The 18,604-nt window shown below is 41.3% G+C and overlaps 1 protein-coding gene across 1 annotated transcript in view; it reads right to left on the bottom strand.

Moving 5' to 3' along the window:
- The window catches only part of Antxr1 (anthrax toxin receptor 1), a 236,553-nt gene that overhangs the window by 108,933 nt on the left and 109,016 nt on the right, over positions 1–18,604 (bottom strand). The window contains exon 10 of the mRNA XM_004634035.3: positions 17,258–17,356. Coding sequence (XP_004634092.1) covers positions 17,258–17,356 — 99 coding nt within the window. The remainder of the gene's footprint in view (positions 1–17,257; positions 17,357–18,604) is intronic.

Here is an 18,604-nt window from a genome sequence, read left to right as displayed (position 1 = left end):
TATTATATATATATATGTTCACTACAAAATGTTCCTTCATTTATATCCCCCTTTTTATTTACTTTTGTCAGAGATATGTATTCCATTGCCATTCATATATTGTAGGTGCATGAATTCAGCAGAGTAATCCAATATAGTCCAGTAGTCCATAATAGTAGTGGGTTACCCACATGACTGGCAATGTTGGAAGTTGTTGACTTGAGCCTTTTACAGCTCAGCATATTAATATGCCTTTACTTTTTATACCTCATTTTTATACTTTTCTGCTGGATGGTTAAAACCAAGATAAAGCAAGACCTATATAATAAAAAATGTAACTTTTGTATCTGACAAAGTCAGTCAAATCCTCTCAGGACTTAACCTTAAACCCTGTACAGCAGTTTGTAGATCTTTTGTCAGTGTCAGCCATGTGGATGAGTCATGGGCCATTGTTAGACCAATTTGCTCTCTGTGAAAGCTTGAGAGAATGTTTTCTCTCCATATGACTCTCCTTAGGCACACTCTACATCATCGATCACTTTCCTCTGTGGCCCCATAATCTCCTTGATCAGAAAATTTGGGACACCACTGAGTTACAGGATGTTACAGTTCAGATTCTCTTATGTCCTGAGTCCTCACTGACCTTGAAGGGCCAGGGCCAAAATGTTTGCTATGCTTGTAGCCCTTCTTTTTTTCTAATTTTTTGGTCTGCAAACTTAGTTGTTAATCCTCCAGAAGAGAGGCTTAATGATATTATTACCCTAGAACATAGACTGTTGAGCTTAACCTCATTATCTGTCTGAATATCAAATGCCTTAGACATAATATGGAACAGGTATTTTCCATCAATCGTTGATATGCTAAGCTTTAAGTCTGTACAGAATGTGAAAAAAGAAGAATATAAAATAGTAAAAAATAGAAATAATTACAAATTTTTACACAGAAATTTAGAAATCTAACCACATACAACATTATAGCAGGACAGTCCTATCACATTTTTTTCTTGTCTCTTGTTTTCATTTATTATCTTTTATTTTTAAACAAAGATTTACTTGAGAGACAGCATAGCAGTAAGTGATATGACATTAGAGGCAGTACACTTTTAGAAGACTGGTATGACATGGATTCTAAGCCTGGCCCTAGTATTACACATTGCTATCTTCAGTGCAGTTGTTTAGTTCACAGGTATCAGCATATATAGTTAGTCAGAGTGAGAATCTTCCAAGTAATTGCTAGTTTCAAAAACCTGATGGAAATTCTCAGGATCATTGCCTTAACTGTCTTGTGTATATACATGCATGGTTTTGCCCCGCCATGTTTCCTAGCTTTTCTCCTTGCCTTCTCTTCATTGGAAGATACAAGTGAAATAAACCAGACTCACATGTGTAAATGTCATATAGTCTCCCTAGTGTAAGAATTCAAAAGAAGAAATAAAAATTGAAAAGTGTATCACAACTAAGTGGAAAGTGTTGTGTACCTTGTGAAAGCCTATGAAGACAGCAGTGAATCATGCAGTGCCTGAACAGGCCATTGCTATTTTCAAGACATTTTCCTGGCAATGAAAGTAATGAGAGCCAGTCTCCCCGGCACAGACACTGTGGACTCTCTGGGCACCTTGCATGTGTCACTTACTCATCTCTAACCTTGCTGTAGTGCTCTGAGGCAGGGCTCTTACTCCTTGCATTTTTTACTGAGAAACAAATAGTAATGAGACAGTTTCAAAACAGGTTAGTAGGACAGTTACAATAATTAATACATTGCATATTGTTGTCTTCGTAGTAGTTATTCCTAGTACAAGATGCAGACATGATATCCTGTCCAAACTCTATATTAGATTATTTTGCTGAATTCATGCACCTATAGTATTTGGAATACCCATCTCTGACAAAACTAAATAGAAAAAGGAGATATAAATGAAGGACCATTTTGTATCTGTACATTCAAAACAGGATAGATATACAGCTACTTTCTCTTAATTCAACTCCTTGCTTTGGAAAGGTGAGGTGCACACACACACACACACACACACACACACACACACAGAGTTGTGGTTTTGGAGTTTTTTTGTGAGGCAAACAATATAGTGCAGAACACATTTTATAATGAATCACCCAAGAATCACATACAAGTGCAGGAAATCCATCCACACACTAAATACCAAAGAATCCAGCTGACAGCCTAGATCCTAATATCCTGCATGAGTCCAGCTGGAAACCTAGAGCTCATAACAATGCCCCCGTAAGTCAAAGTGGAGGCCTAGAGCCCACAACAAAGTCTCATTCAGGCCTGCTACACAGATCTGTGCTGGGAAGGCCCAAAGGTCAGTGGTGGAAGCTAGGAAGTCTATGCCAGCCGGATGAAGGATCTGTTTTAGCAGGCTGAGGGATCTGAACTGGAGTGAGGAAGCAATGTGCAAGGTAGGCACTAGAAAAGTATAATAGCCATCCTCAGCAACAGTGAGGTCCTGAGCTCCTCCAGACATGAGGAACGCTGAGTCTCCATCAGGAAAGCCAAGGCAGCAAGCCTGTTCATGAGGATGAGCAGTGCACCACCTTCTTCTTTGGAGCCAAGAAGCGATGCTCAAGATGAGGAGCAGAGCTCCTCCAGAGTTCATTAGGAAAGGTCCTCCAGCAGAACAGCCCAAGAGAACTAGCAGCTTCCAAGAGCTCCAAGAGCTCCAAGAGCTCCAACAGCTTCTCCAAACAGCATCCCCAACAGCATTCTGGCAGCTTTTCCTGTTCTACCTTTATGCTGCCCGCAACAACCCTCAGGTGGACCTCCCATACCCAGCACCACGCTAATTTAATTCAGGTGGATTTAGGAAGTTGACCAACAGTTAGACATCCACCACACACACACACACACACACACACACACACACACACACACACACACACACACACAGATTAAGTAATTTGCTCAGTGTTACACAGGGGTGCCTAGATTTGCACTCTGGCAGTCTGGCTGCAGAATCCTTGTTATCCAATAGGCTGTTCCACCACCCAAGAGGAGAGCCACGCTTTGTTCCCTTCTCACAACAGCTTTGTGAACTACATCATCAGGCTATTTCAGCTGCAAAAGAGACTCAGAGAGATAATAGAGGTAAAGCCAGAAGGGGAACTGAGTTCTTCTGCCTTATTCTTTCTTTGCTGAGAGACTACATTCCAGGTAGGGGTTGCATCAGGGAATCAATCAAACTTGGACAGGTAAGCCTAGCTAGAATCCACATGTATTCACACCCATGGCTTGTTCTGTGGCACATGCACTGGTATTACCTGGGAGTGCAGCTCCCTGTGCACAGAGCCAGCCCACAGGGCCATGGGGTAACCACAGAGCAACCACAGGAGGCCTCATGACTCTGAGCTGCATTCTGTGGGAAGAGTTGGGTCACGTTGACAAGGGCGTCCCAGGCAGCACAGGGCAGCGACACAACCCCAGTGCCTCTGAACAGCGCCTGTCTCCTTTCTTCCATCCCAGCTGCCAAGAAGCGGGAGGAGGAATGTTGTCTGGACAGGCAGGCACTTCTCACACTCTCCCGCCTTTCATTTCTGTTCCTGTTTGGGAGTCCACCTATTTCTGGGGCAAAGTAAAGGAGTACCTCACCACCAGGGGACTGTGAGCTTTTTACCCAGCTGTAGGACAGCTGTCATGTCAGTCTGTCTGCCTCCACAGGGATTGTGAGCCTGCTCTGCAGAGCTGGCATTTTTTGTTCTGAAAGGGACTGTTAGGCTTAGAGACTATTTTCACTTTACCACAAAAATGAGCGCCCCCTCCCTCCAAAGGAGGGCCATTTGGTTTCCATAACTCAGGTCATCTGACTTCTTCCTGGAGCATCCATTTGGGAAGCAGGGCACAAAGCCTTCATCCTCTGATCCTAGGCTGGGCCATGCCTGGCTCTGGGGCCACACCAGCCACATTGTCACCTCAGCCAAAGCCAGCATCTTGTTTGTTTATGGGGCCACAATCTTGAATAACCAACTGACAACAGCCAACCGGGTCCCCTGCTGTCTGCCCACAGGCAGCCATTTCTTTCTTTTTCCTTCGGGTTTTTTTTTTTTTTGTGGAATGGGAATTGAAGGCAGCCATTTCAATGGCGTGAGCACTGAGTGCCCGGGGCCGGGGGCCAGTGGGAGTGGCCTGCTTGCCTTTTGTGTGCAAATGGGGAGAAAATGAAGGAGCAGAGGGAGTTTGAGACCAGAAGTTAAATGAAATTCTTAGATGATCTTAAACTATTAATTTCCTTGTTGTGGAGGGCACAGAGAGGGCAGAGGATACTTTCAGGCCTGTCAGAGCTCAGGTCACAGCTCTTTCTCTCGCTACTGAGTGACCCAAGACCAGTTCTGTACAACTGGTGCTGCCTTTTTTGACGTCAGTGCACACAGTTGTATGGGAAAGGAGTAAGAGCATATGAAAGTGCAAAGCACGATACTTGGCAGAATAATGACTCAGGAAAGGTTGGTGCACTTTATTACATGGGAATCCAAATCTTTAAAATCAACAATCTAATTGTGGCTTGAATTAAGAGGAATTGAAGATTATAGTTTAAATGTTTGGTTTCTCGATTATATTGTTCTACCAAACTAGCATCTTTTTAGAGATAAATAATTCCTTGGGAATTTAAAGCTTTAGAAAATTCATGTGTGTATGTTTGTGGATACACTCGCACACATATGCACACACAGATGTACATACATATATGACACACATATATATGTATACTGATTTTGTCTAACACTATATGGCCACGATCTCATTTGATGCTTCTGTACCTAACTGAAAGAAATATTATTATAAATAGTTTGGGAAACGGAGGTTCAATGGTGTTAATTGAGTTAATACTACACCACTAGTAAGGGTCAGAATTGGAATGAGAACCCAGGTTTTGTTGAAATGACTTGCTTGACATCGACCCAGTGAGTCTTATGATGTAGCTGGAAGTATTCCAGAGACTGAAGTTCTTTGTGATTAAGTGAACAGTCAAGAACTTTAGTGAGTAAGGCACCACTGGAGGTCAGGCCTTCCAAGAGAGATTAAGCTTGAAAAGCTATATGATATGTTCAAGCAGTCTTTTGAGAGGTTCCAATCTGACATGACTAAATGTATGCTCCAGAATTATATACATATACGTGTATATTCCTGGGTTTATCCTTCGAATGTAACCCTTTTTAGACTGGTAAAAAAGGATTGCCAAAGTTTTCCATCATATTTTGGCGACAGTCTAATAGATTTGGGATAAAACTAGGATTAAAATACATTAGCCAGTTCAAACACCAATCAGACTGAATCCTTTTATAGGGCTGATTAAATAATTTAATATTTTCCAAGTCTTGGCAACCTTTTCTTGATGTAAATATTTATTACTGGCAAGAAGGAAAAGAAAAAAATATCCCCTAGTCTTATCTGGAAGAGTTTGTTGAAATCCTCCAAAGGCTGATGCAAGCCCTGAAGTAGAGTTTACATTCCTACTGTGACATTTGCATTCGGTAGTGGGAAAAACAGTAGAGGTTAGGGGCTGAATGAGCTCTCCCTGCTGTTTCTCCCAAATGTCTCCTGGGCTTACGGAACATTTTCAGGCTATAGCAGCCAAGCATAACTGTTGAGCACCAAATTATCCGCTGGTTTGGGAACATGGCTCTACATTATGGGAGACTGGACAAGCTAGAGTTAGGCTGGATGGTACCACTTCCTCACTGGCTGGCTCTGGAAAACGTTGTGCAAAAATCTGAAGCGCAATCATGTTCAGTAGAAGTTCAAGTTTGTGAAACATAAAGCACCTGGGTTAAGCTTTCTGGAGCTCCCACTGGAAAGGAGGTGACTGACTATCCTACAGAGGATGCTTCACTCAGGATTCACAGTGGCACTGTGGAGCTCAGTGGGGCCCGCATGGAGTAGAAAGGAACTCGCATTTCTTGGACAGGAGAGAGAGCGTGTTAGGCCCTGGGCTGGAAGGTTTACATAGATGGGCTTGATGACAAGTCAAGGATTTGTTTGACTGAAGGCATTAAAGTCTACATTATGGTCTAAAGCAAAAACTTTGAAAGTAGAGTGTTCTGTTTGGAAAGGCTCAACAGTGGTTGCGACATCAGAGAAGTTCCCTGGATCTACACATGGCTCTGTTTTCAGTTGCTGTATGCTACTGGTATTCAGGATATGTCTTTTGCATTCCTATCTCATTCTGTGCAGCAGGCTGGACAAGGGTAGGGAACAATAAGCACATGAAGAGCTTATACTATGGAGATCCATCATGGCTCTGCCACTCACTGGCAATGGGAGCTTTTCAGAATACTCACAGCTCATAGTTCTCAAATAGAAAATGAGAGTAATACTTATTTCATGAAAGCATTGTAAATTTCAGTATGATGATGTTATTAAATGCTGAGTACCCAACATATATTCTGTTGTCATTAAAGTGGGGTAATGCTGGGCTCATAATCTATAAAACATAAGATGTGAATATGTTTGTAAGATTAGTAGTCTTGCAACTTATCCATCAGATTATGTACAGGTGTGACAAACATGGCATCCACTCAACTAGGACATATGGACATGTGCATGGGGCAGTGGTTCTCAGGTGAGATTTGCCCCTCAGGGAACAACTGACAATGGCTCAGACAGTTTTGGTTCTTATAACTGGGGGAGGAATGATACTGGTGTTTATGACACACAGATCACCCCTTTCCTCAAACAAAAAAAAACTATCCAAAACTGTCAATACTACTGAGGTTAGAAAACCTAGCATAATGTCTACCTTGGCTTTATATCCTTTATCAGACCATTGTAGATGGGCCTATTGGTATTACTGCATAATTTAGAGCTTCTAGGTTACTGGAATAATGTTGAGAATAGTTCAGAAGTTAGGTCATAAGATGAGGACAGAGGGGAAGGAGCAACAGAAAAGAGAAACAAATCCTGGTTGGAGAAAGGAAGAGTGTGTCTTGGTAAATTCCTTCATGCTTGCTTAGCTGGGTGCAGTCGTAAGAGGCATAGTATCTGGGTCTTTGTCCTTGATGGAGCTTTATATCCAGAAGTGGGCCTTGTGCTGTGATCCCATGGCTGGGAAGGTCAGCACACCTTGCATATAAACACAAACATAGGATTCACAGCCTAGGGCCATCCCAGAAGGAAGCAAAGTGGGTTTCCTTTTCATGGTGTTCAGGAGGACCAAGGTAGCATCACCGTCCTCGGAGGAGAGGCAGTAAAAGGAGAGAGCATGAGTCCACTCGCAGACAGTAAGGACACAGGCACAGCTACCCTGCTGCCTCTCTACTGACCGTGGCCTCGCCTTTTCCCATGTCCTTCACAAGGCTGTGGGCCTCTGCGTACCAGTGTTTGGAACTAGTTGTCAGTTCAGCTAGTCCACCTTCTCAGGATATAACTTATTATCTGCCCACTTTGACTGTTATTTTTTATTAATTACAAATGTAATACATGTTTAATATCAATGTAAATACACGTTTGGGAAATGTAGAAATGTAGAGATGTAGAGAAATCGATAAAAATTTAAAATCCTTGACAATTCCCCAGTGATACACATGGATAATACCTTGGTGATAAACACTGTCAATACCTTGGTGTGGCCTATTTTTAGGATTTTTCCTATGTATATGTAGTTCTATATAATTGCAATTATCTTGCACGCAATTTGTGGCCTTCGGCATTTATCTGTATCTGATGTTAATAGAGCCTCCTGAGTATTGTATGAAAGCTACATGAAAATGATGGGTCTCAGGGCTCTTGCAAAGCACTTTGCCTTCTCAATAAAGCCACACCAAAAAATTCTTGACCACTGACATTTGTAAAACTTAAAAATGATCTTCGAAGCAAAGTCTTAGGCTTTTAGAATTTTGTAATCCTGAGGTCAAAATAACTGCTACGCTCACGACAGCTATAATTGACTAAGAGTTAATATGATTTTTTTTTAAAGCTTTGTTTTGTTCTTGGTAAAGGACAATTTAGGATTCATGCATCAGCCATGTGTCTCCTGGCACACAAACTCTTGCAACTGTGCCATCAGCTCTGAGAAGATTTTACCTTTGGAATTAGGATTAAGGGGTAAGATTACCTAAACGGCTAAAGGCTTATACACAGTGATGACTGCAGGACATGGCAAATGCTGACTGCTCCTGCAGGACAAAATGTACATCTAAATCCAGAGAGGCTGGAAGGGAGATCTCAGGTACACATTTTCTGGGCACTCAGCTGCTATGGCATGCGCACTAGAAGGGCTTTCGTTGGGGGCACCTTCTTGGCCTTGGTACTAGAGCCCCAGCTTCTCCAAATGAATGTTGAGTTAATACAGAACATCAATTTGAGGGGACACAGACCTTCATATAGCACCAAATCCCAGGGATGCATCCAAATTGCACTCAATACCTTTGACCCACGTACACAATACTCTAACCCATAACAAAGATAAAACTAGGTTTCCGTTTCTTTATTCTATCTTCCCTCATCTGGTGCCATCATGCATTAATTAATGATCTCCTCAGCATGCCCACAGCATCCAGGGTATCCAGGGTATCTTAGTGTATCCAGGGCCCAGAGATACACTAAGATGAAGTATAGTTTCTGCATAATTGGACAGATTTTTAAGAGCAAACACTCTGGAATGTCCACCTCTGAATGCACATTGCCCCTTTTTCCCTTAGGAATCTGAGCCCCTCTTTGCACTATTACAGCTGCCTCTAGGATGAATGTTTAGTTTGAGAAAGTATCCTCAGAAGGGGCAAAGTTTTATTTTCTGGGAGTGTTCAACGAGTAAACCATGACCGGGCCTAGTGAATAAGACTGGAAATCAAGTCAGGAAGTAAAATGTTGCATCAAAAACAAGTGTGTCTATGAAATCAAGACCAGATTTCTCACATGGCCTATAAATTAAATTTTAGCAAGTGTGTCAAAATCAGTTTCTTTTGTTTATGGCAGTATCTCCAGTGTCTCCATGCAACACCACAATAGTCCAGCATGTGTTTCATTATTGTTTCAGTGAAACACCCACTTTTTATTTACAGTGTGTAAAATAGATAATTTCGCAGCTCACACTCCAGTGTCTCCCTTTTAGCATTCTAATCTCTTGACAAATGGATTTGCAGTGGAAAGTAGATCCTTTCCTGGCACAGTACGCTGAATACTTGGAGTAGGAAAAGGTACAGCCAGAAGAAAACAGAGTTCCTATGAGGATTTCCAAGATATCGTCTTGGCCAGCAGCTAGCTCGGCCTGGTGATTAAAGAACCAACCAAGTGATAAATTTAAGATCTATGCTAAGGCTAAAGAATTACCAAGAATTCTCAAGTTAAATTTTAAATAAAAGATAATGAGTGTTTCTTTTGTTAAGTAGGGGACATATGATTGTAGAAAACACAGATAAGCAGAAAAAAGAAAATATGAGTTAATAACAGCTTCATGGAGTGTTGGCTACTAATAACATTTTGATCTATGGCCTCCAAGTCTCTGCATGTAGCTGTGCATGAAACACAAGAACAGCATTGTGCTCTACTCCCTTCTAGCTTAATTTTTAGCACATGATGTCACGTCATTAACACTTTTCCACATCAGTTATTCTTCTTCTACAGTATTATGTAATTATTTGGGATGATGTATAGTTTATATGATGGATTATCTCTTATCAAACATGTATGTCCATCTAGATGTACCCCCTCTTTCTTTTGCTTTTAAAAGCAATATCGTGATGAACATTCCCATGGGCAAATCCTAGTATACATTTCTAGTCATTTCCTTTGAAGTGGAAATTGAAATTCTGGGTCAGCAAATATGTAAAAACCATTGATTCATTTTAAGAAGTGCCTAGGCGTGGTGGCGCGCACCTGTAATCCCAGCACTTGGGAGGTTGTAAACAGGAGGATCACTATGAGTCGGATCTATGCTGTGAAACCCTGCAGACCCTGTAGACCCTGTACTAAATATGAAGAAAAAAAAAGAAGTGTAACATTTTAAGAAGTGCCTACCAAAAGTTTTAACAGACTCCTATTGATGATAAATAAAAACATTTATTTCTCTTTATTCATGCTGAACATTGTATATTTATTAATTTTTCTCATCTTGGTAGAATAAGAATGCCAATTAATTAATTCACTGAGCATTTTCCAAGTGCTTATTTATTTATTTTTTATTAATGTACTTTATTACGGAGTCTACAAGGTCTCACTACATAGATTGGACTCATAGTGATTCTCCTGTTTTCAGCCTCCCAAGCGCTGGGATTACAGGTGTGTGCCACCAAGCCCAGTCTCAATCGCACTCTCAGTGTGCCTCGGGGGTGGGGCTCACATGGCAGGTGGGGGAGCAAACCCCAGCTGCTGCGCTCCGCCTAAGCAGGCATTTTAGTCGACTGAGTTATCTGGCCAGCCCTTCCAAATGCTCTTATCATTATTTTTCTTACAGATTTCTGGGCCAGGGATATAACTCAGAGGCACAATGCTTGCCTGGCTAGTGCAAGGTCCTGAGTTCGATTCCTGGTACCAAAATATTTCCTCTTCATATCTTTTACCCATTTTCCCACACTTTAAAAATGATTTACATGTTTTTTAATTGACCCTTTATTTGTTATGCACATTATGAATACTTTTTCCACTTTTCTGTTTCTCATTTGCTTTTTTTGTTGGGGTGGGTAACCAAAGAGTTAAAAAATATGTGCTCCAACTACCAAATGTTTCCTTTGTGGTGCAGCCCTTTGTGCTTGCAAGTCTTTGCCCACTGAACAGCTATGCAAATATTTATTTTTTGTTTCCTTCTAGAAATTTTATAGTTTCATGTTCACATTAAAATTTGCAGTTCATCTGGAATTTGTTTAAATGTAAGGTGTGAGATAAAAATCAAGCTTAATTGTTTTTCCGAGCAGTCAGCCAGTTCTCAACATTGTCTTTTGAATAATCCTCTCTTTCTTCACCGAGCTGAAAGTTCACTTTATATTATACCAGATTCACATAAGTGTTTGGCTCTCCTTATGGATTTTGTTCCAACGCTCAGTTTGCAGATTATGATACCAGTTGTACATTGATTCAATTACTTCAGCTTTTTTATAAATCCTAATACCAGCTAGGGCATGTTTCCACGTTTTTCTTGGCTATTTTTGCATGTTTATCCTTTCATATAAACTTTTGATTCATTTTGTTAACTTAAAAAAGTCTCAGCGGGCTTTTCATTGAGATTGTGTTGAAAGTAAATACTCATTTGAAGACATTAACCTCTTTATAATTCCCAGTTGCTCCTCCACTTAGTAGTGGGAATGATAATAATAAAGTAGCACCAGGGCCAACCTCAACGGGCTGCTTGCAGGTGCAGGCTTCCACTCTAAGCCCCACCCGCTGCATGTAGCTTCCTAATAGTCTATGACATAATTGCCATTGTTACCATCCTCATTTTTATAAAATAAAGAAACTGAGGCATAGAGTTGTGACATAACTTGTCAATGCCCCTAAGCTGGAGAGGTCGGAGCCAGTATTCTTTTCCTTGGTCGTCCTTCTCCAGAGCTTGTGTCACGGTGGCATGACTAGGTACTGCTCTTTATATTCCTCACAAAGCTTTGGAACTTCCTGCTCACATGTCCATACCTATTTATTTCAATTAACTCTTACTAGATTATATTTGCTGTTGCCATAGTTTTCTTGTGATACTTTCTGATTGGTCATTATTGAATTCTGGCAAAACTATTGATTGTTACCACTGCGGAGTTTATTTCAGAAACATCCAATTTAAGGATACAGGAAGCCCTTGATTTATGAATGAATTCCATTGCAGGAGAATGTGCTTAAGTCAGATTCCTTTGTAAGCCTGCTAAAGTGAGTCTCATACACCCATGACACAAATATACATGCCAATTGCTTTGCGCTCCCTAGCAGTCCCCTCCATGTCAGCACTACTTCTCCTTTTGCTTCCAGACATGGAGGACTGTAAGCATTGTGCTACTGTATGCTATCACACTGTACAGTGAACACCCACAGCAGCACAACAGTGACAGTGTCCAGCAGATGTACAGCTGTTTCCATGATGTGTTCACACTTACAAATATTCATCATGCAAGGTCCATTGGTGCCTGTGAAAGCTCGCAACTCAGGGACTTACTGTACTCTTCTTAGTCTGGCAGTTCTGCCAACTCTTGTTTTCTAGAAAGATACAATCACTTTACTGATGTTTTTCATTGGTTCTCTTGTGTTGTTATAATGCTCATGGCATTGTCTAAAGTATGCTCATCACTAGTCACATATGGCTATGCACACTTAGGTCCATTAAAATCCATGAAAGTAAAGATTGAATTATCATGCTAGCCACGCTTTCAGTGCACAGCAGTCCCTGTGACTTGTGGCTACCACCTTCACTGACACTTTAGAACGTTTCCATCACCTGAAAGTTCTTTTAGATAGTGTTGCTAGAACTTTCAGATCAGTATTCCATAAGCTGGTGAAATGGGTGATCCTGATGTTGTCTTGCTAATTCTATGGTGAGCACATCCAGACAGTGACGCATTAGAATCCCATAGTGTTTTGAGCCCAAACACCAAGGAATAGGTCTATTAGTTAAGGAAGTCTTACCCTAGTCTTTATTTCCTAAAACTATTTAAGATTTTGAACTACAAAATGAATTTTAATATATCTTCTTGGCACCAATAAGCTCTGGTAGGTGAGGAGCAAACCTCTACCCATCATTCAAAATTGTCTTAGTTATCTTGGTTCCTTTTAAATGCACTGCTGAATTTTGTTTGCTATATTTTATTTAGATGTTTGTCATCAGCAAACTTAATGTCAACTGTTTTCTACTTCTGGTTCTCTGTTCATTTTTTTTTCTTTCTTTTTTTTTTTTTTGTTGAACTGGGGATTGAACTCAGGCCCTTGCGCTTGCCAGGGAAGCGCTTGTTCCACTGAGCCATCTCCTGGCCCCACTGTTCATTTTTTTTAAAAAATCAAGATTATATTATTATTACATAATGAATTAAATAACCTTTCTTTTTTTTTTCCTCTGGAAAAGGATGTGTGGAAACATGAATCAGGTTTGAGTAATTTGTCCTTTAAAACAGGGAGGCTGCCTCACAAAACAACAACATAAAACAAGATAATGCAAAATAAAACAAAAAAGCAGGTTGTACTTCAGTGAGTGCACTGCCTGTAATCTGTAATTGCTGAGTGTTCTGTTCTTCCTCTAGAGTCTGTTTGATGTCTTTACACATTTTTAAAGTATTTATTTTACATTGTTTCTCTAATTGGATTCTACTCCCCCTAACCCTTTTCATGTATTTGGTACAGGGTCTCACTACACAGCTCCAACTCCCAGTGATCCTCCTGTGTTTTCAGCCTCTCCACTGCTGGGATTACACGTATGCACTACCACGCCCATGCTCGGTTGCTGGCTCAGTGTGCTGGGTGGGGGCAGGGCTGGTGTGGCATGTGGTGCCAGGGATTGAACCCCAGTCCCAGCATTTGCCTAAGCAGGCCCTTAGTCTGCTAAGCTATCTCACCGGCCTCTTCCCCTTGATCGTCTTGCTGTTTATTTCATTCACCTTTGTGTGACCTGTCACTTGCATGATGAGCTTATCTTCCAGTGGGGTTGTTGGCTACATGTGCTATGGGCTTGGGTTGTGTGGAAGGCATCCACTGGGTAGATGGAGACCTGTGGCCTCTGCAGGGTCATAGGCTCAGGGTGGCCACAGACACATTTGGGGGGTGCATTCTTGACTTGGTGCTTCTGCATCACATGGGAAGCATCACATCATTACACCCATGGACTTTGTTTCCTTGCTGCATTTAACATGTGCTGTAACCCTCCAGAATGTGCTTTCTGCAGGGATGTCTGCTCTTGCAGTCCCAGTGCCTTCCATGACCAGAGACCAGGGCTCCCACATCTGCATCAATGCGAGGCTTTGAGCCTGCAGACTCCCTGGCCTGGAGCTCCATGGCTTGACCTACTGCTGGGTTTCCATTCTTTTGCACTGGGGGGTTTTCCCCTTCTTTCCCTCTAGATGGGTCACATGTTATGGTTTTTAAAATCATATTTTATACAGAATTTCTGAATTTGTTATATTGATCATAAGCCAGAAATTATAGTTTCTAAATGGTTTATGTGTTGATTTTATTTTAAAATCAAGGCCAGAAAAGTGGGAGAAGAGTAGATACAAACATGTGGTTTCTGTTTTCCAGTTATATTTCGCATCAGAATCCTTCTAAATAATTTTTATTCTCCCCCTCCTCAACGAGGACTGGGGATTGAACCCAAGGCCTTTACACTGAGCTACACCCTCAGCCCTTTTATTTTTTATATTTGAGACAGATCTTAATTAGTCACCAAGATATCCAGGTTTGAACATGGGATCCTCCTGCCTTAGCCTCTCAGAGTGCTGACCTTACAGGCACGTACCATCAGACCCAGCCAATTTCAATTTTTAACACAAATATAGTGATGCTTCATTTGTACCTTAGCATGATAAATCTGTAAAACTTCTTATAGTTATTTAAAAAGGGAATATATATATATATATATATCCCTTTATAGCTGTAATTTTATTGATAAGCCTACTAAAAGGCTTAGAAAAATCGTATTAGTATGGCCCTACAAATACAATTTTTTCTTTTCTTTTCTTTTTTTGTATTTTAGGGTAGGGTCTACAGGGTGTTCAGGGTCTCACTACTAGATCAGACTTGTAGTGATCCGCCTCTTTACAGCTTGCCAAGTGCTGGGATTACAGACGTGCGTCACCATGCCCAGTCTCAATTGCTGGCTCAGTGCGCCCTGGGGGCAGGGCCAGTCCTGTAGGCCCGGGGATGAAACCTCCAGACTCTGTACCTGCTTGCAGGTGCTTTAATCTGCTGAGCTATTTGGATGGCCCACAAAATACAATTTTCCAAGTTGTTCCTTTACATGATTTTTCTTCATATAACTTAACACTGTATGACTTGTGGAGACTCAGACCCATATCATGTTTGAAGTAGCTACAGCCTTAACAGCCTTAGCATCATTATTAGAGACTCAGGCTTTGTCTTTTTTAAAAAAAAATTGTCATTTTATGTATTTGGTACAGGTTCTCACTACGAAGTTTGGACTCACAGTAATCCTCCTGTTTTCAGCCTCCCCAGTTCTGGGTTATAGGTGTGCACCAGCAATCCTGGACTTGGATGCCGGCTCAGCATGCCCCAGGGGCAGGGCTGGCACAGCATGAGGGACTGGGATCAAACCCTGGTCCCTGTACTTGCCAAGGCAGCCACTTAGTCTTTTTCTGATTAATAACAGCATATATATATATACAAAATATAATGCAATACAGTATTAAGAAAAATCTTGAGAAAAAAACAAAAATGATAACAGACAGCATCTTAGGACTTAAGATACAGTTGGGAATGAAAACTGGCTATTACAATAGAATCTAAATATGTTTTATCTTGCAGGGAGGCATCAACAGAGATTGATCTATCCATCAGGCTGATAGAAAAATAGAACTAAATGTACTAATTTTTAAAATTTATTTATAAATTTCTTGGATTTTTAGCCACATGATTTATTGAACAGAAACTGAATAAGTGAATTAACAAATGCAGACTAAGCGTTGTCCTCAAGCTCTAGTATGTTAGAATATTTTGATAGCTGTCATTAGCATTGAGGGTTGTTGGGTGCAGCACACAGCGGGATGAATTCAGTGCCTCTTATCTATGGACAACTGTACCGGAAGCACAGTTAAGTTTGCATAGTTGGACTCTCTACCCCATAGCATGTATCGGTGAGGTGGAGATGCCGCACGTGTGTTGGCAAGCACACATTAGAACAGGAAGAGAGGCAGGGGAAAGGGGATGAGCTGGTTTCCTAAGAAGGAAAGTTTCAGAGAAAATTTTGAAAACAGGCCTTTAAGACATTACTCTACAAATCCACAGCCCATCTGCATGTACAGGGCCTCGCGGAATCCTTCTAGCAACTGCCTGTGGCGTTGGCTGTTTCCCTGCCTCATTCCCATCTGTGTGAGTCCTCAGGAGTTTCTGATTAGACTTGGGATTTTGGTTCAGGAGAGGGAATGCAGACTGAGGTGACATCACAGTTGAAATGGAGGGAAAAAGAATTCTGTCGCGAGCATGGGCCCAACTTTCCCACTGAGACTATGCAGACACATTCGAAATGTTTTCAAACTGCGCTCACCTTTTGGATGGGAGAACATTTTCAAATTTTAAGAAAACTAACTGAATGTTTCCAATGTTCAATGTTATTCCAAGGTCAAGAACTCCAGATGTTTGTGAGGAAGCCACTGCTTATCTCTCTTAGATATCTGAGTAGATTTTAAGATGTCAAGGAAGAAACCCCCTGGCATATCTCTCAATTGTCCTTTAAAACCAGCATCCGACACCCCCCCCCCCCCTTCCTTGGGCTCTCAGGAGGACAGAGCTGTGAGAGTGAATTCGTGTCATCTTTGCTCCCTCTATAGGGTAAGAGTGCTGTGGTAAAAAGATAAATGACGGCTGGTGCAGAGTGCTGTGGAAAAAGCAGTCCACTGTGGCCATTGTTTATTAATGCAGACATGGAGTCAATAATTCTCCATGCGATGGATGCCAGATGCAAATAATAACCAGGGCTTCTGGCATCTGTCCTCTTAAACAACTCAGCCCTCCCCACCTCGCCTGGATGGCCTCATGAATCACACATGTCTTTCAGTTAGGAACTCGCCTGCTACAAATGGCTCCAGGAGGTTCCAACATTATGATAATTCATTTTTCTCATGAAATGCACTTAGTTTTACTTCCATATTCCTGTATTTTATGCAAGGTATTCACCATGATGAGAGTTTCTTGGCTGCTCCAAGCCAGAATCATCCAGAGTAAAGAGAAAGTTCCAGAATCTACACATGCAAGCCTGGTAGTTTGGCTCTAGGTTTGTTCATGATGAATACATTTAGACCATCTCTTTTTCATTCTCATCCTGGAGAGAGTCTCCAATACTTTAAGAAACCTCAAGCTCCACAAACCCTAACTAGTCAGCACCCACAGAGCTGACTTGGTGGACAGTCAGCAGGGGACAATGAAGCAAGTTCCCAGCTGTTCCCTTAGGACAGGGCTACTGCTTGTGGCCATGACATAGGGTTGCTGGAGTTCACCCTCAGCCTTGCCCTGCTATCCATGGGAGGCATCCTCAGGGCAGAGCCCACCATAGGACTAGCTGTGTACCTGCTGGAGGCCTTTCCACCCGGGAGGACCTTTCTGCAACTTTTCTGTGTGTGCCTTGCTGGAAGACTGGCTGGGGAATGCTCTGGACCTCCAAGCAGGCCGAAGAAACCCTGAGAGTTCTGCAAGGACTTACTGAGTGTGACCGAATCGTTGATCTTGAAGCTGCAGAGGACTCTGTCCACGTTTCGGGCATGTCGGAAGCCATTTCCTCTCACGACAACTTGAAATGACTCTGAAATGAAGAATAATGACAAGACCTGTTACATGACCATCGACCTTCGGCTTCCCATATGCCTTGATTTAGAGCATTTGGTAACTATTTCACCAGGGTTAAATTACTCAAAAACCAGATCAGGTTGGAAACAATAAATAACCACATGTGTTTTGTGTTCCATTTCCTTACTGGCCAATTCTCACTAGTTGTTTATGAAGAGGGCTTATTACTTCTAAATTTCCACCTTTCTACCTTCGTTCTTAGAGATCCTTCTACCTAGAATGCCCGATTCCTTTCAATTTGTCCATTCAAATCTTACTCATTTTCTAGATGCAAGGGCTTTAATACAATTATCAGAAGGAACCAGAGGGAGTAGTTCTTAAGTTCTTCAATCAACTGAATTCTTCTTGAGTCTGCTTCATATTTTGGAATCCCCTGGAAGGATTTCTTTAGAGTCCAGGGTGCCTCACGTTTTTGGAAAACACCACCTTATGGCATCCACAGCTAGTGCTTAACATTGATTGCAGTACGCAATTATGTAATGTCTGGTGTTGTTCTTTTGTCTTCTTCCCCAAAGAGTAAAACAGTACTTCAGTTGGGTGGCACTCCTACATCTGTGGCACTCCTAATTCTGCTGACATAGTAGGTGTACTGTAGAAATAATAGTTGTACTTAGCAATGAAGTGAAGTCTTGCAATGCTTGTGTATCAGCAGTCAGTTGTCAGGCATGACCTGCTTGAGCTGTTATTAACCCTTAATGTATTCATTTCTCTCTGGATAGAAGAGAGATCTGTATATTAATTTCACACTGGCATCATATATGTTCATTTAATACATAAGAATAAAATCCTTATTAGGTTAAAACATCATTCTTTACAATAGCCCTGCAACTAATTAATCAGCTAACTGCTTAGAAATATACTTACGCGTGATGCTAGCTAGAGGTCAAAGCTCTATTTTTTTGTTTTTATCATCCTTGTGTGTATAAAAAGTGGAGCTTGGAATAATGTTATGCGGCACATAAAAAATGGAAATAGACTAAAAGTCAGAGGAAGAAAATGCAGTGTTTGTGAAAGTGGATCTTAAACTAATGCTTTGTTGGAGAACAGGCATATGGGACTCTTTGAAAGTTAAATAAATGTTATAAACCTCTGTCACTTTCATTCTCAAGAAACTAATTTAGAGGCCATGTTTGCCAAGATCATAATAACTGGTGGGTAATTGCTCCCTTATTGGATGCCTGGCCCAGTGCTAAACACTGTACAT

The sequence above is a fragment of the Octodon degus genome, unplaced genomic scaffold (genome assembly GCF_000260255.1).
Source record: "Octodon degus isolate 3935 unplaced genomic scaffold, OctDeg1.0 scaffold00058, whole genome shotgun sequence".
Classification (NCBI taxonomy): Eukaryota; Metazoa; Chordata; class Mammalia; order Rodentia; family Octodontidae; genus Octodon; species Octodon degus.
This window is presented reverse-complemented; position numbering and strand designations above follow the sequence as displayed.